This window comes from Syngnathoides biaculeatus, chromosome 8 (assembly GCF_019802595.1).
Source record: "Syngnathoides biaculeatus isolate LvHL_M chromosome 8, ASM1980259v1, whole genome shotgun sequence".
Classification (NCBI taxonomy): domain Eukaryota; kingdom Metazoa; phylum Chordata; class Actinopteri; order Syngnathiformes; family Syngnathidae; genus Syngnathoides; species Syngnathoides biaculeatus.
In genome coordinates, this window is record NC_084647.1 from 390,639 (window position 1) to 416,161 (window position 25,523).

Genomic DNA, 25,523 nt, shown 5'->3' on the forward strand with positions numbered 1-25,523 from the left:
TTCGGGATGTGGGAGGAAACCGGAGTGCCCGGAGGAAACCCAAGCAGGCGCAGGGAGAACATGCAAACTCCACAGAGGCGGGTCTGGGATTGAACCCAGGACCTCAGAACTGTGAGCCCAACACTTTACCAGCTGATCCACCATACCGCAATTATTGGAATATACGCTCCTTAATTGTGACTCTAGAATATGCTTTCCTTAATTATTACTCCAGCACAGTGGTTCCCAAACGTTTTTTGCAACGACCCCCTTTTGGAGATGAAATTGTCCCCTCACACATACACAATTTTTCTACAAATATGCAAAGTCTTAGCTTGCAATAATCATTAATCACTGCAGTGGTCACTTTGACCTTTAACGAATGAAAAATTGCACTAGTGAGTTTATCAAGCCACTAAGAATAAACAAAAATCTTTAAAAAAAAAACAAGCAAAAAAAACCCTTTCTGCTAGAATTTAATGCCTTTCACATTTCATTTAACATCATTTCAATGGGTGGTATGAGCTTTATTAAATTAACTCCATCTGCTGGGTGTAATTTAACAATGAAAAGTGTTCATTGTAGCCCTGGACCCCCTCTGTTATAACACCATGACCCCAACCCACCCCACTCCCCATAGGGGGCGCACCCCCTAATTTGAAAACCACTGCACGGGTAACATCTGATCTATTCCATCACTGACAATCAAATTGATCTATTTTCTTACAATGGAAAAAAAACTAGAATTTATTTTTGACACTGTAAATGAAAGAAGGCATTGTTCTACCTCCTGCATAATTTTTGTCATGTTAAACTAACTTGTCTGTTTATGCCAGAATGCTTGTGAAGTCATTTACTGAAATATTCCTCTGACGAGACCAAAATAAAAGAAGCTAAGACACAATAAATGGTGTCGAAAAAGACATAACCGCTATTAATATTCACATTATTATAACTATTTATGGAATTATTTGTTTCACTTTCATTAAACAGTATTTTGAAAATCAACAACATTGCATTGGCCACTGGGTGAATCTCTGGTAGCTAGCTGCCATGACATTGGTTTGTATTATTAGGAATGAATCTTATCTGGGCGAATCACGTCGCGAAGATGTTTTACAGATACATTAAGATTAGTTCTTCCTCATGCCCAGCAAATTGCATCATCCATTGCAGTATGCAACGATCATGTAGCGGAACACTATCTGTGTGAAGTTGTTTTATCCATAATTGTTGTCCATGTGACTCTATAGTACATTATTGCATTAAAAGTTGTGAAACCCTCAGCCCGGTCGTAAAACTGTCAGCGACAGTCCATGATGGCATTCACTAAGTAATTTCTTTTACAGAGACCAAAATTTCTTTTCTGCGCCACCTATCAACAAATCATTTTTGGATGCCCCCCCCCCCAACCATTCAAAAAAAACGCCACTGATATGGACAGTATGTGTGTTTACTAACAGCATCAGTCCACTTAGTCAACTCCTCCCTCCCCACACTTCCAAGAAAAAATGAGATTCTGATGTAGAATACATTTATTATTGTGAGACGGAAGACGATTTCTGGAGTTCTGCATCTGCTAAGTGCGTTTTGTTTTTTGTTTAAGTTATCCTGGTCATGGTTATTTAAACATTAGATTGTGTGTAATGAAATTTAATGAAATAAGAACACTGTCATCTTACATTGTGGTAGATTTAGTCAGTTAAATTAAAATCGTGTGTTGTGGAACTGCACTGGCACACATTCCACTGAGGAAGACATAATATAGCATCACATTTACATGAATAACTGCGGGTCATTTCAATCAAATGGTTTTCACAGGAGACGCACGGTATGTCCATCACGATGTTCTTTGTGATTATAAAATATGAGTATTAAATGTGAATTTTAACATTCTGCATTACTGCGTAGGTCGATGTTTATGATGAAGGATCGTACACATGCTCCATACAAACGAAGCAGCAGCCGAAGCCTTCATTGGTGTATCTCATCGTACAAGGTAAGTCTATTGAGTTGAAATTAAGAAAAGAATAAGTAAAGCTACATTACTTGTACATACAGAAATAACAGGACAGTTCGAGGTATAAACATCTGATTGTCAATAGTTTATTTTTTGCAACAATAATTATTTCATTATTCTTATTCATAATATCATCAGCAGATAGGAACCACAGTGTAACTTCGAGCCACACAATAGCTGACCATTGAACTTCTTGTACTTATGAGTATGAAAAGAAGATATGAACCATCTATGCATTTTCTGAGCCGCTTGTCCTCACAAGAGTTGCGAATGTGCTGAAGCCTATCCCAGGCAGGAGGAGGCCTACACTCTGAATTGGTTCCCAGCCAATCGCAGGGCTCACAGAAACAACCAGTCACACTCACAGTAACATTTAAGGGCAATTTAGGATCTACCCTTAACTTTCCATGGATGTTTTTGGGATGTGGGAGGAAGGCGAAGTGGCCGGAGAAGACCCATGCAGGCATGGGGAGAACTCACAAACTCAACAGAGGCTGGCCCAGATTTGAACCCTGGTTCTCAGAATTGTGAGGCAGATGCGCAAACTGGTCAACCACCATGCCGCCCGACATGAACCAATAATTGCATGTTTATGTTCAATATGTGAATCGATGGTTCTCTCTGAGATTCACAGCAACAAATAGCCCTCCCATCATTGTGTCAGATCATTGAATGTCCTGTCTTTCTCCTGCATCTACCAGGAGCCTTATTTTATCGCAGGCAATGTGACACCTATGACTAAACATTGATTCTTTGTCCATAATTCCCCGCTACTTTTTCCTCTGTGTGTCTGTCAAAGTCCAATTTCACTGTTGTTGCCGTCGTGATCTTCATCTTTGTCTCAAATCCATCTCAGGTAACTACTGCAAATACATTTCCCAGTGGCATGTTGTCAATGCACTTGGAAGAAAATAAATGTCTTATATATTTAGATTTCCTCCCACTATTTGAAAAAAAATGCATATTGATGCTTAGCCCCAATAGCGTGGTGTGAGAGGTCATCACAAGTTCTGTCAGAAATTATTAAATCTCACCCAATCCAACCATCTATTTTTTTTCTTTCTTTCTGGAGCTATCTTTGGGCAAGGGGCAGAGTAACATTTTGAACTGGTTGCGAGCCAATCACAGGCACATATAAACAATTGTTTCCACTCATATTCACACCAATGGACGATTTGGAGTCTCCAATTAACCTTCTTGGCATCTTTTCGTAGATGGGAGAAAACCCGAGTACCTGGAAAAAGGCATGGGGAGAACATGCAAACTCCACACAGGCGGGGCCGAGATTGAGATTTGAACCCTGGTCCTCAGAACTGTGAGCCAGATGTGCTCAGTAGTTGGCAATGGTGCCCTCATTTACAGTAACTTAATTTAACAGAAAGATACTATTTATTACAGCTATACCTTTTCCCCCCCATCTATGTATAGTGACAGAAGTATGCTGAAAGGCAGGATTATTAAATGGTCTTCCATGAGATGACAAAGGGTATACTAAACCTGTATATTCCCTGTTTCCATTTCTACAACAGAAGAAATCATGGCTACCTGTGAATATGTACAGCATATCAACTTTGTGTACATTAGTGGTTTTCAAACTTTTTGGGGCACGCTCCCCTATTGGAGATCAACTCTCCCATGCCACTTGAAATTTTCTTTGACGGGGGGATTTATGGGCTAGCACTGAAAGTTGTAAAGCAGGCAGGTGATAGCGCTTAAAATTAGGAACCATGGGGAATTGAAAATTTTTCAGGGGGGGGGGCAGAAATCCATACCCACGCTGTCATCATGACACGCCCCCTAGTTGGAAAACCACTGAAGTATATCAATAAGATTTCATGCTAAGTGAAGTTGAGATAAGACTAATTTTAATTATTTTGGGGTATTTTTCATAGGTTTTTGCCTTGCCTGAATAAAAGTGAAACAGTGCTAAACGTGGATGGGGCTTCCGGGTAAATTTCTAGTAGATCTTCATTAAAGGGACAATGAAACCCAAGGGTCACTGAGATAACTGACAAAACTTGAAATTTTTTAAAAACATTTTGGAATAGCAATAACAAGGAATGAATAATGAAATTCTGGCATTGCTTGTCTGACATACGGTATCTGCATTCTTATCTCTTACAATAAAAACAATAGAGAAGTTGCTAAATGTCTAAGAATATCTAAGAATTCATCCTCATTTGTATGGCATTCATAAACTGTTTGCCGATTGAGTGTGGAGAAAAAAAAAAGTCTTGCTTTCAAGCATAACCTGTTTGGCAATGCCGCACCCAACACCGAGTTTCATGACCTCCATACAGGAGTACAGATTTTTAATTCAGAGGAAAAAGCGTTACCTGAGATTCTGTCCCTAACCTGACCTGTACTAAGGTCCCTTGCGGGCCCCACTGAATGGAGGATTACTGCATTTCAGATTTTTGACTGAATGACAGAATCTGTTCATTGAAAGGAGATTTTTAAAATATTTGTTTACCCAATTGTTGACTGCTTTGAGATTCATTTCAGGAATCAGCCCTGAGGTCTACATTCACGTGAACGGGTTCTTTTAGATGATGTAGTCATACTACACTCATTTGTGAGAGAGCTGGCCGTTTTGAGATATATACTGTTACATGCTCTAAAAATACTGCACAGTGAAAAACGCAAGGTCTCTCTTAATAATGCATGGTTTATATTCTTGTATCACAGCTGCGGACACACAAACACACAGCGTTAGCGGCACACACTGGAACGTAGGGTGTGTTTGGAGGAGTGCTCAGTTTTTATTTTGCTCAACTTGGGATATTCAAGAGAATGGAAATCTTGATCCTTCGCACATTTTAGATTATTTAAAGTGTTTTGCGTCGCTGGGGATATCGTAACACCGCATTTAAATTCTCCATTATTTTCTCCATGTCATTTATTGTACATGTCCTAAATCTCCTGCTGTTGTCACACTGACATTACTCCACTTGCACCTTTAATTTTTCAATGCATCGTTTGTTATGTCAACAATGTCAAATGTTCAATTTGGGTGCACTTGCTGTTGCAACATTACTTTCAGCAGAGCAAGCTGGAACATACACAATGGGTTGGTGGAAAGCATTGTGCTTCTGTAAGTGCATTCTGAAAAGGCTTCTGGGATATTTTTACTGAAGCCACTTTCATGAGTATTTTAGTAATTCTGTGAAACCATGAAAATAAATAAATGCCAGATTTGTATGTGGTAAGTATTAATTCACTGTTAATTGTCATTGTCACTGATCGTTGAAGTTTTTTTAAGAAGAGTCCCAACAACTTTATCCATCAACGATGTGATGAAATGCTTAAAATTGGAGTTTCAATGTGTGAAATTGGATCAAGAAAATCAATGTGTATATATGTACACCAAGTTTCACAGAAAATACTTCGGAAGGCTACAACTGCACCATATAAACCTATATTCTAAAAGTAAAAAAAATGTTTTTAATAGTTGATCATGGTTGCGGGGCTTGGCGCCACATTCAACAAAGCAGATCTTTTTCCAGGTACTCCATCTGAAATAAACTCCAGTTTAACAGTTAACAGAATCGGTGGTAGAAGATGAAAGGATGGATTATCTCGGCTGCTAAAAAAATGGATGTTAGTTGTTGTCGCGTCCCATCGGAACGAGAGTAGGACCCAAATGCAGGACTTGGAAGATGCAAGGTAGTTCAAGATGACACGTTTGTTATATGCAGAGGTAGGATCATGACAGTACCCCCCCCCCCCCCAAAGGCACGGCTCCCAGACGTGCCTAAACGAAAAAACAGACAATAATTAACACAGGCAGGGGTGGGCGGAAGGGGTGTCCGGAGAAGGGAATGCCCCCCACCCCTCCGAACTCCAGTCTGGTGGCCATCCAGGCCACCAAACACAAGGACAGGTCAGGAGGACGACCCGGACGCCAAGCACCAGGGTCCCCAAGGGGCGATTCGGGCGGACGACCTCTGTGAGGAACCAAACGGCGAAGCAGGAACCAGAACAAGGCAGGCCACTGCTCCGGACGAGAACCTCCCAGGCCGTGGTTGCATGACGACCAGGGATTGGTCGCCACCGAGGCTTGGTCAGTAGGCAGCCGTGGATTGGTCACCAACGAGGCCAGGTCATGAAGCGGCTGGGAGCCATCTGGAGCGAATAGGATGATGGAGAGAAGGACCAGAGCCATGACCGCCATCCCGAAGTCTCTCCAAGTCCAGGGTGGCTCCACAGAACTCCCCAGCTCCTCCTGGACAGCAACGTGAGAAGGCGGCGACACCATCGCCTCCTCCTGGACAGCAACGTGAGAAGGCAGCGACACCATCGCCTCCTCCTGGACAGCAACGTGAGAAGGTGGCGACACCATCGCCTCCTCCTGGACAGCAACGTGAGATGGCGGCGACACCATCGCCTCCTCCTGGACAGCAACGTGAGAAGGCGGCGACACCATCGCCTCCTCCTGGACAGCAACGTGAGAAGGCGGCGACACCATCGCCTCCTCCTGGACAGCAACGTGAGAAGGCGGCGACACCATCGCCTCCTCCTGGACAGCAACGTGAGAAGGCGGCGACACCATCGCCTCCTCCTGGACAGCAACGTGAGAAGGCGGCGACACCATCGCCACCTCCTGGACAGCAACGTGAGAAGGCGGCGACACCATCGCCACCTCCTGGACAACAACATGAGAAGGCGGCGCCAGTACCACCTCCTCCTGGACAGGAACGTGAGAAGGCGGAAGCAGCATCACCAACTCCACCTCCTCCTGGACGGGAGCGTGAGGCGGCTGGGGAACCGTCGCCACCTCCTGGACAGGAATGTGAGAAGGCAGCGTCAGTGTGACCGTCGCCACCTCCTGGACGGGAACATATGGGCGTGCCCGTCGCCGACAGAGCGGGAACGGGGAGCGACCGCGGGCCGGTCGCCGACAGAGCAGGAACGGGGGGGACCGCGCCGGTCGCCGACGAAGCAGGAGTGTGGAGCGTCCGCGGGCCGGTCGCCACTGGTACTCCAGAGCACGGATGAGAAGCGTCTGTGGAGACGTCGCCACCTCCTCGACAGCAACGTGAGACGGCATCGGGTCGGTCCCCACTGCCACGTGAGCTTGCAGTGCATCCGTTGAAACAGTTTCCAGGGCAACGTGAACGAGAGTCGGCAGAGAGTCAGTCAAAAACTGACACGTGGGTGTGTCTCGGGAGCGGGTCAGTTCCAACTGCCGCGTGAACTCTGCTCGGAACAGCCAAAACCTCGACGTGGGAATGGCGAGGAGGCGGGTCAGTTTCCACAGCTACATCCGCTTGGTGAGGTGGCGAGTTCGTTCCCACTGCGACGTGCACTTGACAAGGTGGCGAGTCCGTTCCCACTCCGACGTGCACTTGGCGAGGGGGCGGGTCTGTTTCCACGGCAACGTGAACGAGAGTAGGCAGAGAGTCAGTCGAAACTGACACGTGGGCGTGTCTCGGGAGCGGGTCAGTTCCAACTGCCACGTGAACCTGCATCAGCAGCAAGTCCGTCGCCGTTGCGAAGTCAGCGTAGCTCGGCTGGTTTGAGAGCCGCCAATTCCGCGCTCTGCCGCTCTATCTCCGCCCGCATTTCGCGGCGGAACGCCTCGTGATTTGGCGACTCCTCCTCCCTCTGGGCTGGAAGCTTCCCCACCAGCTGCGGGTCCGCCGGTCTCGCCGTTGCGATGAGTGGGAGGACGATGTCTTAGTTGCCGCGCAGCGGGAGGCACAAGGGAGCACCCGGACGGTGCGTCTCCTCTGGCCGCCACGCAGAGGTCCCGGGTATGTGGCCAAGCGGGTTCCTCCATATGGATTGGTGTACTTAAACCTAACGGGCGAAGACGCTCGGGTGCTGGAAACGCGGGGAGGTGAAACAAACTGACTGGGATGAAAGATCAGACGAGCAGATTCATAATCAGAATAATCGGAGTCGTACTCCGGCAGCCGGCCATACAAATCACGGTCCTCCTCATATTCCGAAAAGTCAGAGTCCAGAAGAATATGAGGAGCCGTACGGGTCATGTTCGGGACGTATTCATACCTCGCTGGCGGAGCGTAAGACACGGAAGCGGAGGACATCAGAGGACATTAGGGAGCCTACCCGGATCGGACAGGCTTGGTCCTCCGGGCAGACGGTCTACCTTGCGTCGGTCCCGGTGACGCCGGGTCTTTCCTGCTGGGTCCTGTGATGGCCAGTTCGTTCTGTCACGTCCCATCGGAACGAGAGTAGGACCCAAATGCAGGACTCGGAAGATGCAAGGTAGTTCAAGGAGACACGTTTATTATATGCAGAGGTAGGGGATAGAGCAGGCAGTCCGGTGCAGCAGCGGTAGTTGGGACGTCGGGCGAAGAGAGCAGATGAGCGGACAGGCAGGAGTCGGTACACAGGGGAACAACCAACGCAGGCAGAAGTATCAAAGGAGTCAGGCTTACAAGGTTGGTCGGAGAACAGGCGAAGGTCGGTACACATCGGTTCAATCAGGGATACCGGAGCACACCAACGGGACATGAAGATCAACGAACTGGCCCGGCCAGTTGTCATCGCGGTCATATAAATCCACAACATAATCAGGCTGCATGAGGCGCAGGTGTGCACCTTCCAATCAGCGCACCTGCGCGGACACCCGCACAGCTCGTGCTGGAGCGGCAGGATCATGACAGTTGTTGGAACAATGCAATATTATAAATATTTTATTCCTTGTACTTTGTGTTTTATGTTTGATCACTTTGTTACAGCTGCAGCTGTTGTTTAAGTGGTCCATAAGTTGACTTGCGTTGACTTGAAGATTTTTAAGTTTAAGTGTGACCTTTACAACCTCTGAGTTGCCTCCTGTGTGTCAGCAATGTTGTCGGTTGATGAGCTCCGTCTCTTTTATGCACTCACATAGGGCCACAGTTTCCCATTTGTGGGTGAGTCTTTCTTTTATGGATTTAGCTTGTGCACCTTCAAGGCATGCGCATTCTCCTGTAATGACTTCTGAAACACACACTGTGCTTAAGCAGCATGTTTGTGCAACCTCGCCAGAGATGTGATTAATGGATTTCTGAGGGTGGCTGTAAATCACAGAGAATGGAGTGTTCCTGAGACATGTGAATGACATGGAAATCCATCCAAAATATGGCATAGTCTATATAAGTATTTTTTAAAGTAATTGTCAATCAATTAAAAGGGTGTGCGTGGCTTTGTTTAGATAAGCAGCGCCCGACTTTCCTTAGTCCACAGACCAGGGAAGTCACTTTGACATATGTGATCGATAAAGATCAAAATCTAAAGAATTATTCCAAATCTAACCCAGATGACTGCTTTGAAAACCCCGTGACGTCACTCGTGTTGAAAGTAGAAAGCTCTTCACATGTGGGGAAAAAAAGTCTCTTGATGTTGAATTTTTTTTTCACCACTTGATACAACATGATAGGTTGATGTCTGGCCTTCAGTGTAATGTGGTTGGTACATATTATGGCCATTGGGAAGTCAGTGAGTGTACTGATTATGAGCTGGGTGTGTCATAAGTCGGGATTTGGGCCATCACCAGCCAAAGGAACAGTTAACACTATCAAAAGGTGCATTATAATATTTCACATTCACAGGGCACTAGACTTACAAGAAGGTCTGGAATGATGAAGAGGAAAAGTGCTTCGGTCCATGTGTGCAGATCCAAATTTGGCGAAGAATACACAAATTTTGGACGTTCCACCCAGATTGGTGGCTTTTGGTTGTCTAAATAACAAGTTTGACTTGACAAATGTGCCCACTCAGAAAGGTGTGCAGCTGTGTACTTTTTTTGATTTATACACACAGGAGAATATGTCCTTTACAAATTGAAAATTGAAAAATACAACCATTGCTGTTTTATCTTGATTTATATAGAAGTAAATATGTGCCTCCAGGATTTGAATTTGAAATGCCACAGAAAACAGGATTTGAATTTGAAATGTAAAGTGTTCACATTTTCAATAGTTGTATTTCAGTTAATATGTTAACAACTGAACTGGCTACAATTCGCTGTCTGAAATTACACTGGGAACAATTTGCTGTCTAAAATATTCCATCTGTGCCTTCAGACAGGGTTACTACAGGTCAGAACCAAACAGCCACCCAATCCAGTTACGCTTTCCTAGTATGTGACGTCACGTGACTAAGAAAGAGGAACTGCGATTGGCTGGCCGAACTGCAGCCAGTTGAATTTCAGACAACAAATTGTAGCCAGTTGAATTGCAGACAGCGAATTGTAGCCAGTTGAATTGCTTACATTGAAAAGTTACACTGAAATACAACTATTGAAAATGTTATCACTTTACATTTCAAATTCAAATCCTGGTGGGACATATTTGCTTCCATAGATTTCCAGCAAAATTGTACAGTACATATTTTATTTATGCCTCCATCCCATTCCTTACAAAGTTAAAGTTAAAACATCTGTTTTGGCTTTATCTCGCTCATGAAGAGGTATAATGTGACTCAAACAATATCTGGTAATGGTAATTTGGATCAGGACCAATTTGTACAGATACACTGCTCATTCTTCCTTCCCCTGTGGCTACATCAGACTACATAATTTTAGCTCTGATATTGGCCCAATTACCTATCACAGGTAATTTCCCAAATCAGCCCCGCCTGGAATTTTGTTGGGAACAGCAAAACCTTGAGCAGTGCATCCATCCATCCATTTTATTTGTCGCTTATCCTCATGAGGGTCGTGGGGAGTGCTGGAGCCTATCCCAGCTGTCAACAGGCAGGAGGTAGGGTACACTCTGAACTGGTTGCCAGACAATCGCAGGGCACATGGAGACATACAACAGTCACACTCACAATCACACCTAGGAGCAATTTAGAGTCTCCAATTAATGGATGTTTTTGGGGTGTGGGAGGAAACCAGCATGCCTGGCGAAAACCCACGCAGGCACGGGGAGAACATTCAAACTCCACAGAGAAGGGGCCGGGATCGAACCATGGATGTCAAACTGTGATGCCAACCACTGCCATCCACTGCAGGAAATTGAGCCATCGCTCTTTTTTGTACATTCTTCAATGTTTATAAGGACTAGATTAGACTAGATTACATTATACTAAATATCACTTTTTTTTTAATATATTTTTCATGAGATGCGACAACGGCAACTCTGACAAAGAAACTTGACATTGACCAATAGGATTGTGTAATGTGATTGGTGGATTAACCCAATCCTTGCTGTTATCAAAATACTTGGTTGCCATTGGCAACTTTTATTCACACACAGAAACCAATGCTTACCAAAGCTTTAGAGCAACGATGCCCACACTTTTTTGCCGCGTGATCTACTTTTCAAGCAGCAAACTCCTGTGATCTACCGAGCAGGGATTGGGGGGGGTGCGGATCGTCCATGACTGCCATGGAAAAAGTCAAGAGACAGATGGTAAACTTGCTGGAACACGCCTTTATGTGCACATGTAGGTAAACACCAGAAGAGCCTAGGCTTGATCAAAGCTCAGGTAATCGATGTATCGGCCAAACACAAATCAAGTGATGAGATGGATGATAGTCTTGTTTTTTTTTTCTCGTTTTGGCATGCCATCACGCGATCAGTGAAAACTGCCTCAGCGATCAATGGATTGGGCACCCCTGTTTTAGAGTACTGATTTGATAGAATATCAGCCTGTTTACATAAACCTGTTAATCCTACCACTAACTCGCTCAACCACATCACGTGTTCTTGCCTGCTTGTGTGCTATACCATATTAAAAGTACTTGAATATACAGTGAAGAAAATAAGTATTTGAACACCCTGCTATATTGCAAGTTCTCCCACTTATAAATCATTGAGGGCTCTGGAATTTTCATTGTAGGTGCATGTCCACTGTGAGAGGGATAAAAAAAAAGAAAAATCCAGAAATCACAATGTATGATTTTTTAACAATCTGTGTGATACAGCTAGAAATAAGTACGTGAACACCTGAGAAAACCAATGTTAATATTTGGACAGTAGCCTTTGTTTGCAATTACAGAGCTCAAACGTTTCCTGTAGTTGTTTATTAGGTTTGCACACACTGCAGAAGGGATTTTGGCCCACTGCACCTAACGTATCTTCTCTAGATCAGACAGGTTTCTGGGCTGTCACTGAGAAACACGGAGTTTCAGCTCCCTCCAAAGATTTTCTATTGGGTTCAGGTCTGGAGACTGGCTAGGCCCCGCCAGAACCTTGATATGCTTCTTATGGGGCCGCTCCTTGGTTTTCCTGGCTGTTTGCTTCGGGTCATTGTTGTTGCTGTTGTTGTTGTTGTTGTTGTTGTTGTTGTTGCAAATGTTGAAAGACCCAGACACGACCCATCTTCAATGCTCTGACTGAGGGAAAGAGGTTGTTCTCCAAAATCTCACAATACATGGCTGCGGTCATCCTCTCCTTAATGCAGTGCAGTCAACCTGACCCATGTGCAGGAAAACACCCCCAAAACATGAGGCTACCACCCCCTTTCTTCATAGTAGGGACGGTGTTCTTGGGATGGAACTCATCATTCATCTTCCTCCAAACACGATTAGTGGAATTATGACCAAAAAGTTCCATTTTGGTCTCATCTGACCAAAAAAAAACTTTCTCCCATGACTCCTTTGTATCATCCAAATGGTCATTGGCAAACTTAAGACGGGCTTTGACATGTGCTGGTTTAAGCAGAGGAACCTTCTTTGCCATGCATGATTTCAAACTATGACGTCTTAGTGTATTACCAACAGTCACTGTGGAAACGGTGGTCCCAGCTCTTTTCAGGTCATTGACCAAGTCCTGTCGTGTAGTTCTGGCTGATTCCTCACCTTTCTAAGGATCAATGAGACCCCATGAGGTGATATCTTGCATGGTAACCCACTCTGATTGAGATAGACCGTAATGTTTAGCTTCTTCCATTTTCTAATGATTGCCCCAAAAGTGGACCTTTTTTCACCAAGGTGCTTGTCCATTTCTCCGTAGCCCTTTCCAGCCGTGTGGAGTTGTACAATTTTCTCTGGTGTCTTTGGACAGCTCTTTGGTCTTGGCCATGTTACAAGTTTGAGTGTTACTGATTGTATGGGGTGGACAGGTGTCTTTATGCAGCTAACGACCTCACACAGGTGCATCTGATTCAGGATAATACATGGAGTGGAGGTGGACTTTTAAAGGTGGACAAACAGTTCTTTGAGGGTCAGAAATCTAGCTGATAGACACAAATAAATTGTTAAAAAATCATACATTGTGATTTCTGGATTTTTTTTTTAAGATTTTCTCTCTCACAGTAGACATGCACCTACGATGAAAATTTCAGAGCCCTCCATGATTTCTAAGTGGGAGTACTTGCAATATTGCAGGGTGTTCAAATACTTATTTTTTCACTGTAACTAAACCAATCCCAGAATGAACATCCTCTTTTGAGCATCAGTTATGACCAGCACACAATTTTCTTCATTTCCCCCGCACAATACTCTTGTCATCGCCATCTTAATGGGTATATTCAGTCACGTTGACCAGTGACAGGTTTTCTATTTATGCCTCTCTGATAGCGTTTGATTTTACACGATAAATTCCAGTGGTCGTAAAAAACAGCAAACAGTGGTATTAGAGCACGTAGTGTAGTGTTGCCACTATCTGACTGAGATATAGCAAGAATTTATGGCTGTAGTCTGACATAATGCAATCGTGAGAGACCAGATTTGTCGTGTAGTCTCATCCAGGCCGCCTTAAAGCAACAATTGAAAAAACTGACATTAATACAAACATAGAACTTTGGTTGTGGAAAATGTGATAAATTTGAGTTTGCCAAACCGTAAGTCTAAGTTTGCCAAAATCTACTGTAAATTCAGCCCCATGAAGCACCACCCAAACAAACAAAAAAAAAATTCCCCTCTATGTTTTGTTTAATCATTATGTCCTTGGTGCCAAACCTAGCCCCCAGGTAACAGACCCAAGTAGAGAACATATAAGCAAGGCTGACAATTTTCTGCTTGCAGGGATGGCGAAATAATTGGAAAGCAAACGATCAGACAAAACAGATTTGCAGTGTAAGGAAAAAGTGGTGAACCAAGCTGGCTCAGATGAGAAAGCAACAGGGATCACTATGCATGACATGAATCCTGAAGTATCAGCCTGTGTTCAGACAAATCCAATTAGATCTTTATGAAATGTAGAACAAACTTTTCAGATGGGTAATATTGTGTGTGTGTGTGTGTGTGGTGTGTGTGTGTGTGTGTGTGTGTGTGTGTGTGTTGGTTGCATAATTGATATATTATATTTGTTATAGCTACAGCACACTCGGTTATCAAACATACATTTGTTTCTTTTGAATGAAAGTTTGTGCTCATTGACATTTTAGATCCACCCAGCCATCCAATATCTGAGCTGCTTATCCTCACAAGGGTCGCGGGAGTGCTGAAGCCTATCCCAGCTGTCATTGGGCAACCCTGAACTGGTTGCCAGCAATTCCCAGGGTGTCATGAGACAGCGGGATGGGGGCGGACCCAAATTCAGGACTCTAAGGCAAGGGCATGATATTAAGAGTGGTTTTATTTTTAGAAGTGGGTCGAACACAAAAAGGCAGTCCAAAACAGGTTGAAACACAAAACCGCTAGGCAACAGGCAAGATCCAAAATCGTGCACAAGATCCGATGACTATGAGGCAAACTAAGAAAAATGGGCAAGACGTGGTCAAATGAAAGAGGCGCAGGCTCGCTGTGACAAAGGATTGCGCTACTTTAAACCTGCGAACTTACGCACAGTAGCGGAGTATCCCAGGATCCTGTAAAGCATACGCTACGAACAGGCAAACTGTAATGCTACATGTAAATGTCACTTTGTCTTGTCAAGAACAACAATAAAATTTTGCCCACTTTCCAAAATATACTGTAATCCATTCCAAAACATTTAGTTTATGGTGTTGACCATCATCTTATTTGCCCACATCTGTTCAAATGTTTATAATGTATATTTTTATTGAGGCTAATGCACCCAGCAACTTTGCTTTCACATTCCAAGAATTCAGACTTTAAGAGACAAATATTTCCTTCTTCACATTTTGTCTTTAACTTTACCCCACTGTTGTACGGTATTTATGGAAGTGTCTGTCTCCACAGTCTAGCCCAGGAAGTGAAGTGACCTTTTCTGAATGATCACGAGACAATCGGAACCATTCAAGGGATGCTTTTGAAGCTCCTTCCCTCTTCTCAAACCGCAGCATCTTGACCCCTACTTCCTACTGCATGTGTTCTTCCAAATCCTCAATTTTATTTGTGCTGGAATATGGACATGGTTTGACTGACTAGCGAATAGCAGTTTTACTGTTGATCACACACACTGACATTGTTTGGGTTTTTTTTGTAGGCAAATGTGGTTCATTCTATGATGCTATGAATCCAACATTTGGCCATAATACCTTTCACTCGCTAAAAGAGCTGTCAATCATTGAAGTTAACATCAGAGGACATTCTAACAAGTAGCCATCACATGAAGCACTGCAATTTGAGTAGGTCTTGAAAATGAATTAGCTCCTCATTACTATGTAATGGGATTATTACATTAGGGTTAGGGTTAGGGTTAGGGTTACAGTATCAGCATGGTGATGATGCGCCATTTGAACAGCAACACATTCAAGACTTTTGGTGGAAAGCAGAGTTCAACAATTAATCAATTAATTGACAACTGAATGATTTTCTGGCACAAACTTCCATGCCACGCTGGAGTTTGTGAAGAATATCAAATTAATAGACAAATGTTTGGGTGATTGATTCATTATTTTGAGTCTTTTTTTAATCAAAATTGTCCTAATCGTAATTTATCCACTTAAAAGTAAATATTCCCTAAATACTGTAATCCAAACTGTAGCAAACGGATTAGCTTTGTGTTTAATTAAATAAGACATCTGCATTTACTACTGAAAAACAATCAACATTAAATCACATTTTGCAAATTGCATGTTACGGCCCAAAGCAGTAACAGAATCACAGTAATATATGCAATGAATAATAGTCAGTTTAATCTATTATGAAAATTATCATGATTTGCAGCCATATGATAAATAACCTGTAATTGATGTAGTTTAAGATGAAGCGGCCTCAAAAGTATATATCAAACTAGTAGCCCGTTGCATTAATTAGTACCCAAGAAGTAGTTGTCTTAAAATGGACCACTCCCTCTCATTTGATAATGCTTATTTGGTGTTTGTTAGGTTTTGTTTAATCATTAAACCAAATCAAATAATAATGAGTTAATAAAATAATAAAAAGATTTGCGTTTAACTAAATTAGCATCCGATGAAACAATTGACATAAGAATGGATTCTAAAAATATTCGACAGTAACATCCTGAATGGAAAGGTCAGCTGGAATAATGTTTCATGCTATTAAGATACCATCTGATGGGGAAAACAATCTAATTCATTATATCTATAATAATTTATTGTGTCAAACACTTTTTGTATTTCGAGACGAAGAAATAGCTCCTCTGACATCTGACAGGCCGCCCGTTATTTTCAGCGATGCAACTCACCTTTGACTTTCAATACATTTCCCAGTGATGCAGAACTACAAAGGAGATAGAGAAAAAATACTTAGTTGAGAGTTATAAGAGTCGGTGGCAAGGAAAAAAATGAATACAGATAGTAATAGATTTCTTCCACCCTGAGTCAAAAGTGACATCAGTCAAGTCAGATAAGGAGTCAAATTATTTAAAAAAAAACAGGACTAGTGTAATTTTCAATGCCAAGGTTGGCACGGAGGAGGACAGTTTAGCACTTCTGCCTCACATTTCTAAGGACCTGTGTTCTAATCTGGCCTCTCCTGTGCGGAGTTTGCCTGTGTGGGTTTTCTCCCGGCACTCCAGTTTCCACCCACTTCCCAAAAACATGCATTAATTGGAGACACTAAATTGTCCATAGGTGTGAATGGGAGTGTGAATGATATTTTGTTTCTATGTGCCCAGCGATCGGCTGGCAACCAGTTCAGGGTGTACCCCGCCTCTTGCCCAATGATAGTTGGGATAAGCTCCAGCACCCCTGTGATGCTAGTGAGGATAAGCAGTACGTAAGATGAATGAATGAATGAATGCTAAAAGCGATATTTAACACTCTTCAACAACCAGTTTAAGAGATACAGATTATGGATGTGTTTATTTAGTATACTGTACTTGTGTTTTGCGCATTTATTACATTTGTTGGTGCAAGTTGAAGTGGTGTTCCATTGTAAAATATACAGTCATTGCCAAAAGTTTTGAGAATTGCACAAGTATTTTTCAAGTAGTTTTCACAAAGTTTACTGCTTCAGTGTTTTTAAATTTTTTTTGGTTTTGATGTTACTAAATTATGCTGAAATATAATTGCAATAATTTAATTTAATAATCATATAAATGTTTAGTGTTCGTTGATGGTTGATAGAAGGATGTTTCGGTGCCATTCTTTGTTCATGGCTGATTTTTTTAGGCAAAGTTGTGAGTAAGCTCCATCCCTTGCCGGAGTAGCAACCCTGCATATGCTTTGCTGTTGACATGGCACAGGATGGATGGCAGCGCTCACTTTTTCTACTCCAGACAAGCTTTTTTTTCCAGATGCTCCAAACGGGAAGGGGATTCATCAGAGAAAATTACTTTATCCCAGTCCTCAGCAGTCCAATCCCTGAATATTATACAGAATATCAGTCTGTCACTGGTGTTTTTTTTTTTTTTTTTTTGGAGGGTGCGGGGTGGGGAGGAGTGGCTTCTTTGCTACTCTTCTTCCCACCAGGCCATCCTCCAAAACTCTTCGCCTCACTGTGCATGCAGATGCAATCATACCTGCTTTCGGCCATTCCTGAGCAAACTCTGCACTGGTGGTGACCCAATCCCACAGTTGAATGAACTTGAGGAAATGGTCCTGGTGTTTGCTGGACATTCTTGAGTGCCCTGAAGCCTTCATCGCAACAACTGAACTTGAAGTTCTTGATGATCCGATAAATGGTTGATTATGGTGCAATCTTAGTGGCAGCACCATCATTGACGGTAAAGCCCTTTATGTGCATCCCAAAGATGGCTGCATGTTTCTTTGCCGGTAACCATGGTTAACAGAGGAAGAACTGATTTCAAGCGCAACCTTCCTGTTATTCTAAATCAGTCAGCATGACAAAGTAATCTCAAGCCTCATCAATGGTCTCACCCGTGTTAACGAGAGAATCACTAAAATTATGCCAGATGGTCCTTGTGTGTCAGGGCTGAATTGCAGTGGAAATGTGTGTGTTCGGGGTGAAGTTCCTTTTCATGACAAATGGAAACTTTGCTGTTCATTTCAATTCATCTGATCCCTTTTGATAACATTCTGGAGTACATTCAAATTGCCATCATAAACAAATAAAGCAGTAAATTTTGTCAAAATTTTTATTTATGTCACTCTCTAAATTTTTGGCCACAGCTGCTCACATGTAAGTATTATTAAAGATATCAAAAGTCCAATATGTATAAATATCAAAGCACACTCTTCCTTTATTATGCCTGTGATGACGGTGACTGTGGACCAACAGCTAAGTACAATCATATTCATAAGCCCTCCGGGGAGAAGGTTCCACACAGATTGTCCTGCTGTCTTTGAACCCTCCGAATGAAACTCCTTGAAGTTTTAATGAAAGCAACAATTCACTAGTCCTCGTTTTTCCTCCTCGAGCATAGTCCCGATCTCGGGAAAATAAAAGTGCAATCTCCTTTTTATCTTCTTTATGTTGGCTGCAAGAGTTCCTCTCATGCATTTAAATTGGGCCATTCCATTGACACATATGACACAGGGGTATCGACAATGGCTGTAGGTGAAACACTCTGGCCATATTTTAAAGACTATCCGAGCGAGTGGTCGTCATTACTGGCTAGCATAATCTTGGTTTCATCTCTAATACAGATGACTGCCATTTGGGTTTTCATCGCCATCCTCCCTGTGTCAACTCAACAGCATCCGTCACGTGAATCTTTTTATCTTTTCTCCATGTGACCTGGCCTGTCAGGCAGATGGACTCTACATCCTGAAAAGTCCCTCACTCACCTTTAAAAGTCACAAAGAGAGGCAGAGTTAAGCTTCACCTCACCTACGCAACTCGAGAGACACCGGTGCAATATGTAGACGTGAAATGAAATAGTAAAGGTCATGTCAGTGCATTGCTGGTTTGGGTGTCAGTGAATCAGTTTTTTTTTTTTTTTTTTTTTCCGAATTACACCATGACCTGGTTGAATACAGCAGTACGCCCTTTCTTTCTCTTATCTTTGCTCTAGATCCCAAAAGCCACATCTCGTTGTGTACTTCTGAATCTGTTTTCACAGTATCCACATGCCAATCCTACTGCAAAATTCCTGAATCAAATACTCGGGCTCACAGTGTTCATTCACTCACCACATTCATTCATGCAACATGCCACTCACATTTTTAACCACTTGTTTAAGATGCTAAAATCCGTCTTGCCTCCCTTGAAATGCAAGCACAAGATTTAACAGTTGTCTTTCAAGTGCTTCCAAGTAGATTTGAATATCCGTTCTTGTGTCCGCTGCTCAGCAGATGTGTAGCGTGTTGCAGTACGTACGATATGTTATACTGGTTGCATTTCTCATCATCGCAGGGCGGAAAAACAGTTTTTACATCATCGGTCACTGTAGAAACAGTAAAGAAAAAGTTGTCCACTATCTCGCTGTGATTTCCCAAATGCAACTTCAGTTTCTGGTTTTCTTGATGCCTTCTGTCACATTTGACCTATTGGAGTTAAATAAGTGCTTCAGAGTCATCTCACAGTCTCAAGTAGTTGCATATTATCAATTAGATGCATCTATGAATTCAATTAAAAATGTTCCAAGGACAGACCTCTGAAAGTTGACACTGATTGGCTGCAGCCTGACCAATGGAATGTGGACTTGTTATATTCCCTTTGACCCAGAAAACATTCTCCTAACATCAGTCAGTTGCTCAGTAGATTGTAGTTCAAGAAGGGAAAATAGACACTGGGAAGAGTGGCATAAAGTGTACACGAGTGCCATTTGTGGAGAGCTGCTAAGGCTTATCAGGTGAGTTTACCAGCTGTACTTCAGACAGTTACAGTCTACGAATTTATTGATCGTGTCCAGACCAGGGCCGGCTTCAAGGAAGCACCAACATGTTTTTTTTCTTTTTAATTTTGGGGAGTGGAAACTCACCAGGAATATAATTCCAAAACATTCTCCAAGAGAAACTTTTCTCAACCATCGACGAACACTAAACACAAAAAAAGAATTGTAATTTCAGTATAATTTAGTAACATGAAAAAAAAAATGTAAAAACACTGAAGCAATAAACTTTGTGAAAACTACTTGAAAAATACTTGGGCCATTCTCAAAACTTTTGGCCATGACTGTATATTTTACAATGTAACACCCCTTCAACTCGCACCAACGATTGTAATAAATGCATAAAACACAAGTACAGTATACTAAATAAATACGTCCATAATCTGTCTCTCTTAAACTGGTTCTTGAAGAGTGTTAAATATTGCTTTTGACATTCATTCATTCATCTTACATACTGCTTATCCTCATTAGTATCAGAGAGGTGCTGGAGCCTATCCCAGTTATCATCGGGTAAGAGGCGGGGTACACCCTGAACTGGTCGCCAGCCAATTGACATGAAAATGAGTGACTGATCGTGTAGTGGTACACACGGCTATCTTTGTTGTGGGCAGTGTGAGATAATATCCCACTCAGTAATGCTGTTGATATGTGCCCTGCGACGGGTTTGAGGTGTAGTCCGCCTTTTGCCTGATGTTAGCTAAGAGAGTCTCCAGTATTCCGATGACCCTTGTGAGGATAGGTGGCTTGGAAAATGGACATGGATATGGACTTGAGAATGAAATTAAGATAGCAAAGCAAATTTATTTACATACGGTAGCACATTTCACGCACGCATTTCACGCATTTTAGCACAACCCAATGAGCTTTACATGATGAAAAGCATGGAAAAAGAAAGAAACATTCAAAACCAAGAAAAAATGTAAAATGTTTTAAGAAACATTTAATACTGGGAAAAAATGTTAAAACAACAATAAAAAAATAAAAGTACAATTAAAAAAGGGTATAATGCAAGAATCCTTTCAAATAGAAATACTCTAAAAAGCATGAGAAACAAGTTTTTAACCATGATTTAAAAACATTCACACTTGGGGCTGAGGTCATCTCTGTTGCCAAATTATTCCTTTTGTTTGCCGCGTAATAGCTAAATGCTGCTTCACCATGTTTGCTTTGAACTCTGCGCTCCACTATTTGACCCGAGTCTGTCGATCCCAGAGCTCTCCTGCGTTTATATCCATTAGCATTTCTATCATGTATTCAGGACCTAAATCATTTAGTGACTTATAGACCAGTAGCTGAACTTTAAAATCTATTTTGCCAATGTTAAGACTTTAGGATTGGAGCTCTGACCTCTTTGTTCTGGTCAGAACCCGAGCTGCAGCGTTCTGAATGAGCTGCAGCTGTTTAATTCTGCTTTTGAGGAATTCATTGAGAAGACCATTACAATTGTCAAGTCTACTTGAGATAAAAGCATGGATGAGCTTCTCTTGGTCTGCTTGACACATGCAAGCTTTCACTCCAGATTAGTTTTCAGATGCTAGAAGGCAGTTTTTATGATTGATTAAATATGACTGTTGTAAATCAGGTCGGAATCTAGCAGAACACTACGGTTTCGAACTTAGTCTTTGGTTTTTAAAGATAGTGAGTCAAGGTATTTACTAACAGCAATTGTCTTTTCTTTATTGTCAAAAGCAATGATCATTTGTTGTGGTTTAGTTGAAGAACATTTTGGATCATCCAGTTATTTATTTGTTTTAGGCACTGAAAAAAAACACCTCAATTGAGATGTAGTCATATGGAGACACTGCTAGATATAACTGTGTATAATCTGCATAACTGTGATCGTCAAAATTAAAGTTATGAAGAATTTGACCCAAGGGTAACATACAAGAGAGACAAATCAAGGAAGAGGACCAAGGTGAATGATGTACACGACTTTGAAATCAGCTCACCTTGAGGTTCTTTCTATCTTGTTTCCCCAACAATGCCAAGAGGGATCCATTCAAAGTCTCTCAGAATTAACAGCGCCAAGCTCAACAGAACACTTCTTGTTCACACTACCCCACACACCCACCCCCAACAGTAACAGACAACAATAAACATACATAACACATTTTTACTATTTTAAAGGTCAATATGAACATGTTAATGCATGATTTAATATTACTAACTCACTAAAAGTTATACAGTGACAGCCAGATTTGAATGATACTTTTCTAAAAGAACAAATCCCAAGGCTGGAGCTTCATGTAATGGAAATTACACATTTGTGGATTATGATTCTGTTTTATGATTTACACTTATTTAAAAAAAAAACACGTTTTCTCTTGTTATTTTTGTAGCTATAACTCAAATACTTGAATACCATGAAGATGCAGTTCCCACTGCCAGCTCATTGCTTGAGTAAGGAATTAAACTTCCTGATGAACTTTCAATTAAATACTCAATGCTAAAATAAAAAAAAAAACCATGAAAGGAAACTATTTCTTGGTCATTGAGTAAAATCGTGATCGACCCAAAGTTCATTATAATTCACGAGTGCTGGGTTTTGTTAGTTACTGCCAGGAAAACCGCATCTCAACACTGTTTACAAAAATTTCCATTTTTAGCATATAAACGCTGCATTTAAGAACTGATAATCTGCAGCCATGGTCGCCATTCATGGCAGGCACATCACACCTGCCTGAGAATGTGAGTTGTGTTCCAGGACACTGCGTAAACAGGAGAGAATATGTTTTTTGGTGTTTTGTTTGTTATGCAGTAGATGAAAAAATTATCTATCCATCCATTCATTTTCTTAGCCAGTTATCCTCACAAAGGTCGCGGGAGTGCTGCAGCCTATCTCAGATGTCAACAGGCAGGAGGCAGGATGCACCCTAAATTGGTTGCCAGCCAATCACAGGGCACATAGAGACAAACAGACACACTCACAATCACACTTAGGGCAAGTTAGTGTCCAATTAATGTTGCATGTTTTTGGGATGTGGGAGGAAACCGGGGTACCCGGAGGAAACATGCAAAAAGGCTGGGATTGAACCCGGATTCTCAGAACTGTGAGCCCAATGCTTTCCAGCGACTACTGTTCGACTGTGCTGCCCTTATAAAATGATATCAAGGAAAATTATTTGTAAAAGAATGCATGACTTGAAAATGTATGATCTCTGTCATGGTCTGGGACTTATTTTGTGCGATAATATAAGAGATCAAATTCAGAAAAATGTTAGAGCTGCAAGGACTGGGAAGCAATGTTATCAATGTCCTTTCATCATCATTCCTGTCATACTGTTTTGCGTCTTTTTGTTTTTGCATTAGGTTCTATTTTTGTTTCAATTCCTCATTTATAAAATACTATTCAAGCCACATCCATTTCTTCATGTTTTTGAGATTGTAGGATTGGAAAACTGGAGCTGGCTGCTAATGCATACTGAATTTGATGTCAATAATGGGAAAATGAAATGCCAGTATACTCAGGCACATATTTGCAGTAAGATCACAGTTTACTTTTAACATGGAAAACGCTGATTTAAATATAAAGAAATTCACAATTAAAATTATTTGAAATTATGATAACGAATACTTCGGCCACTGCTGCGGGCAAATTTATTGATGTAACCCCAGAATAAAGAATATGCACTAAACTTTTCAGGACACAAGGCAAGAACAAAAAATAGAAAGCGAGGTCAAATTGTTCCTACTTTTGGTGTGTCCTACTTGGTGGCACAGCAGAAAGTTACTTTCATGACTTGTTTGGGAGTAATGAAATGAGGGGGGAAAAAAACCTGTATTTAAAATTTTGTGGCATGTTATCTCGTAGATTAAAAGCAATTGTTATTCAACTCGTTTGTAAGCATATGTAAATCATTGTTGGAGGGGGGCCAAGGACGCCACATTGGCTAGGGCCGGCCCTGGAACATTAAAATGGAGTTTTGACTTTACTTTTTTACCCAGTCAGGCTAGAATAGTAGTTACATCTCTGGAGAGCCTGTGCTCTCAATGTTTTCAAACGGTCATCCATGTGAAGCATTTTTGTGTTTGTATTTTATCAAAGTCAAGTAGATTTGGGCAATGGAATAGAAGATATCATCTGTAATAACCTTGCTGAGACGAAGTGACATCATGAAGAATTGTATTTGTGAGTACCTTTGCAAAGGCCATGCAGAAGTATGAAATAGCATAAGAAATATGGTGTAACCTTGATTTTAGCTTATCTAGACAACTTTGACTTTCCACAAAACAAGGTCAGCATGATCCTTGCGGCCTCTAAATCATAAGGTGTCTGAATGCAAAGTTTTCTTTAGGTTCTTGGAAAATGATCTATATTGTGATCATTCCAAGCATTATGATTTGTAAATGGATATTTCATAAGAGGGTACATTCAGTCAGCTTCATATACAGTGTATAAAAAAAACACTTCTTGAGATAATCCGCTTTAATAACCTTGTTAAGAGAAGTAGCTATCTTGTTAATGTTTTGTTGAGCGTGAACACAAAATACGTTTTTTTGTGATGCAATACATTTTGGGGACAATAAAGAAAATGTTCATGTTCCCTGCAAAGAGAGCAGGAGTGGAATGCAAATGTGCAGAGTCTCAAATCCTTTGGGAGAACAGAGAGAATACTTCTTTTACCATCTCTCACTGATGCCTCCAGCAGGTGTTTGAATCCCTTCCTTTATCGAGTTCTTCTTTTGAAATGTTCACAAGCACCACCCCTCCCAGCAGTTTTAGCTATGAGGTAAGAGAGTTAGTATCTGTTTCTCAACTACTTTGCTTCTCAACTTGCTGCCGTCTTCTGTAATTTCAAGTTTTTCAGAAGTGGAAGGACTGAAAGACACAAGACCATTTGGGGAAGAGCAGAGTCAGTTTGCTTCCCTTTGCATTCACCTTCCTCTCAACTCCTAATCAATGGGACAAGAAGGGTATATTATTGTACAGGTTATTGTTTGTTTGTAGCAGGTAAAGAGATACCCTGAGGGATCCATTGAAAGAAATCCCACTTCTTCTGATTTTCCAGGCGATGGGCTGGCATAACCAAACAGGCTATCTTGGTGTTCTGGTCTTAATATGCAGAAGTAGCACCTGTGTTGTGCTGTGTAATTAGTTGTAGCGACTAATTACTTTCACCAAAAAGTAAAATAATTAGTTGCCAATTACTTTTGGTGAAAGTAATTAGCTACCAGGGACAGTAATTACTTTTTATATTTGAAAAACTTTGAAAAATGTCAGAGAATTGAAATTTTTGAGGGGTTTTCACAGTCCAGTTACGAACAGGAGACGTACTGTTATGTACTGTTCAGAGCTGTGGGAACTATAGAGGAATAAAGTTGATGAGCCACACAATGAAGTTATGGGAAAGAGTCGTGGAGGCTAGATTTAGGACAGAAGTAAGTATCTGCGAGCAACAGTATGGTTTCATGCCTAGAAAGAGTACCACAGATGCATTATTTGCCTTGAGGATGCTAGTGGAAAAGTACAGAGAAGGTCAGAAGGAGCTACATTGTGTCTTTCTGGATCTAGAGAA

The 25,523-nt window shown here is 41.8% G+C and overlaps 1 protein-coding gene across 1 annotated transcript in view; it reads left to right on the plus strand.

Annotated features, from left to right (window-relative positions):
- The window catches only part of lsamp (limbic system associated membrane protein), a 161,676-nt gene that overhangs the window by 98,665 nt on the left and 37,488 nt on the right, over positions 1-25,523 (plus strand). The window contains exon 3 of the mRNA XM_061827933.1: positions 1,891-1,978. Within this exon, the coding sequence (XP_061683917.1) occupies positions 1,891-1,978 (88 nt within the window). The remainder of the gene's footprint in view (positions 1-1,890; positions 1,979-25,523) is intronic.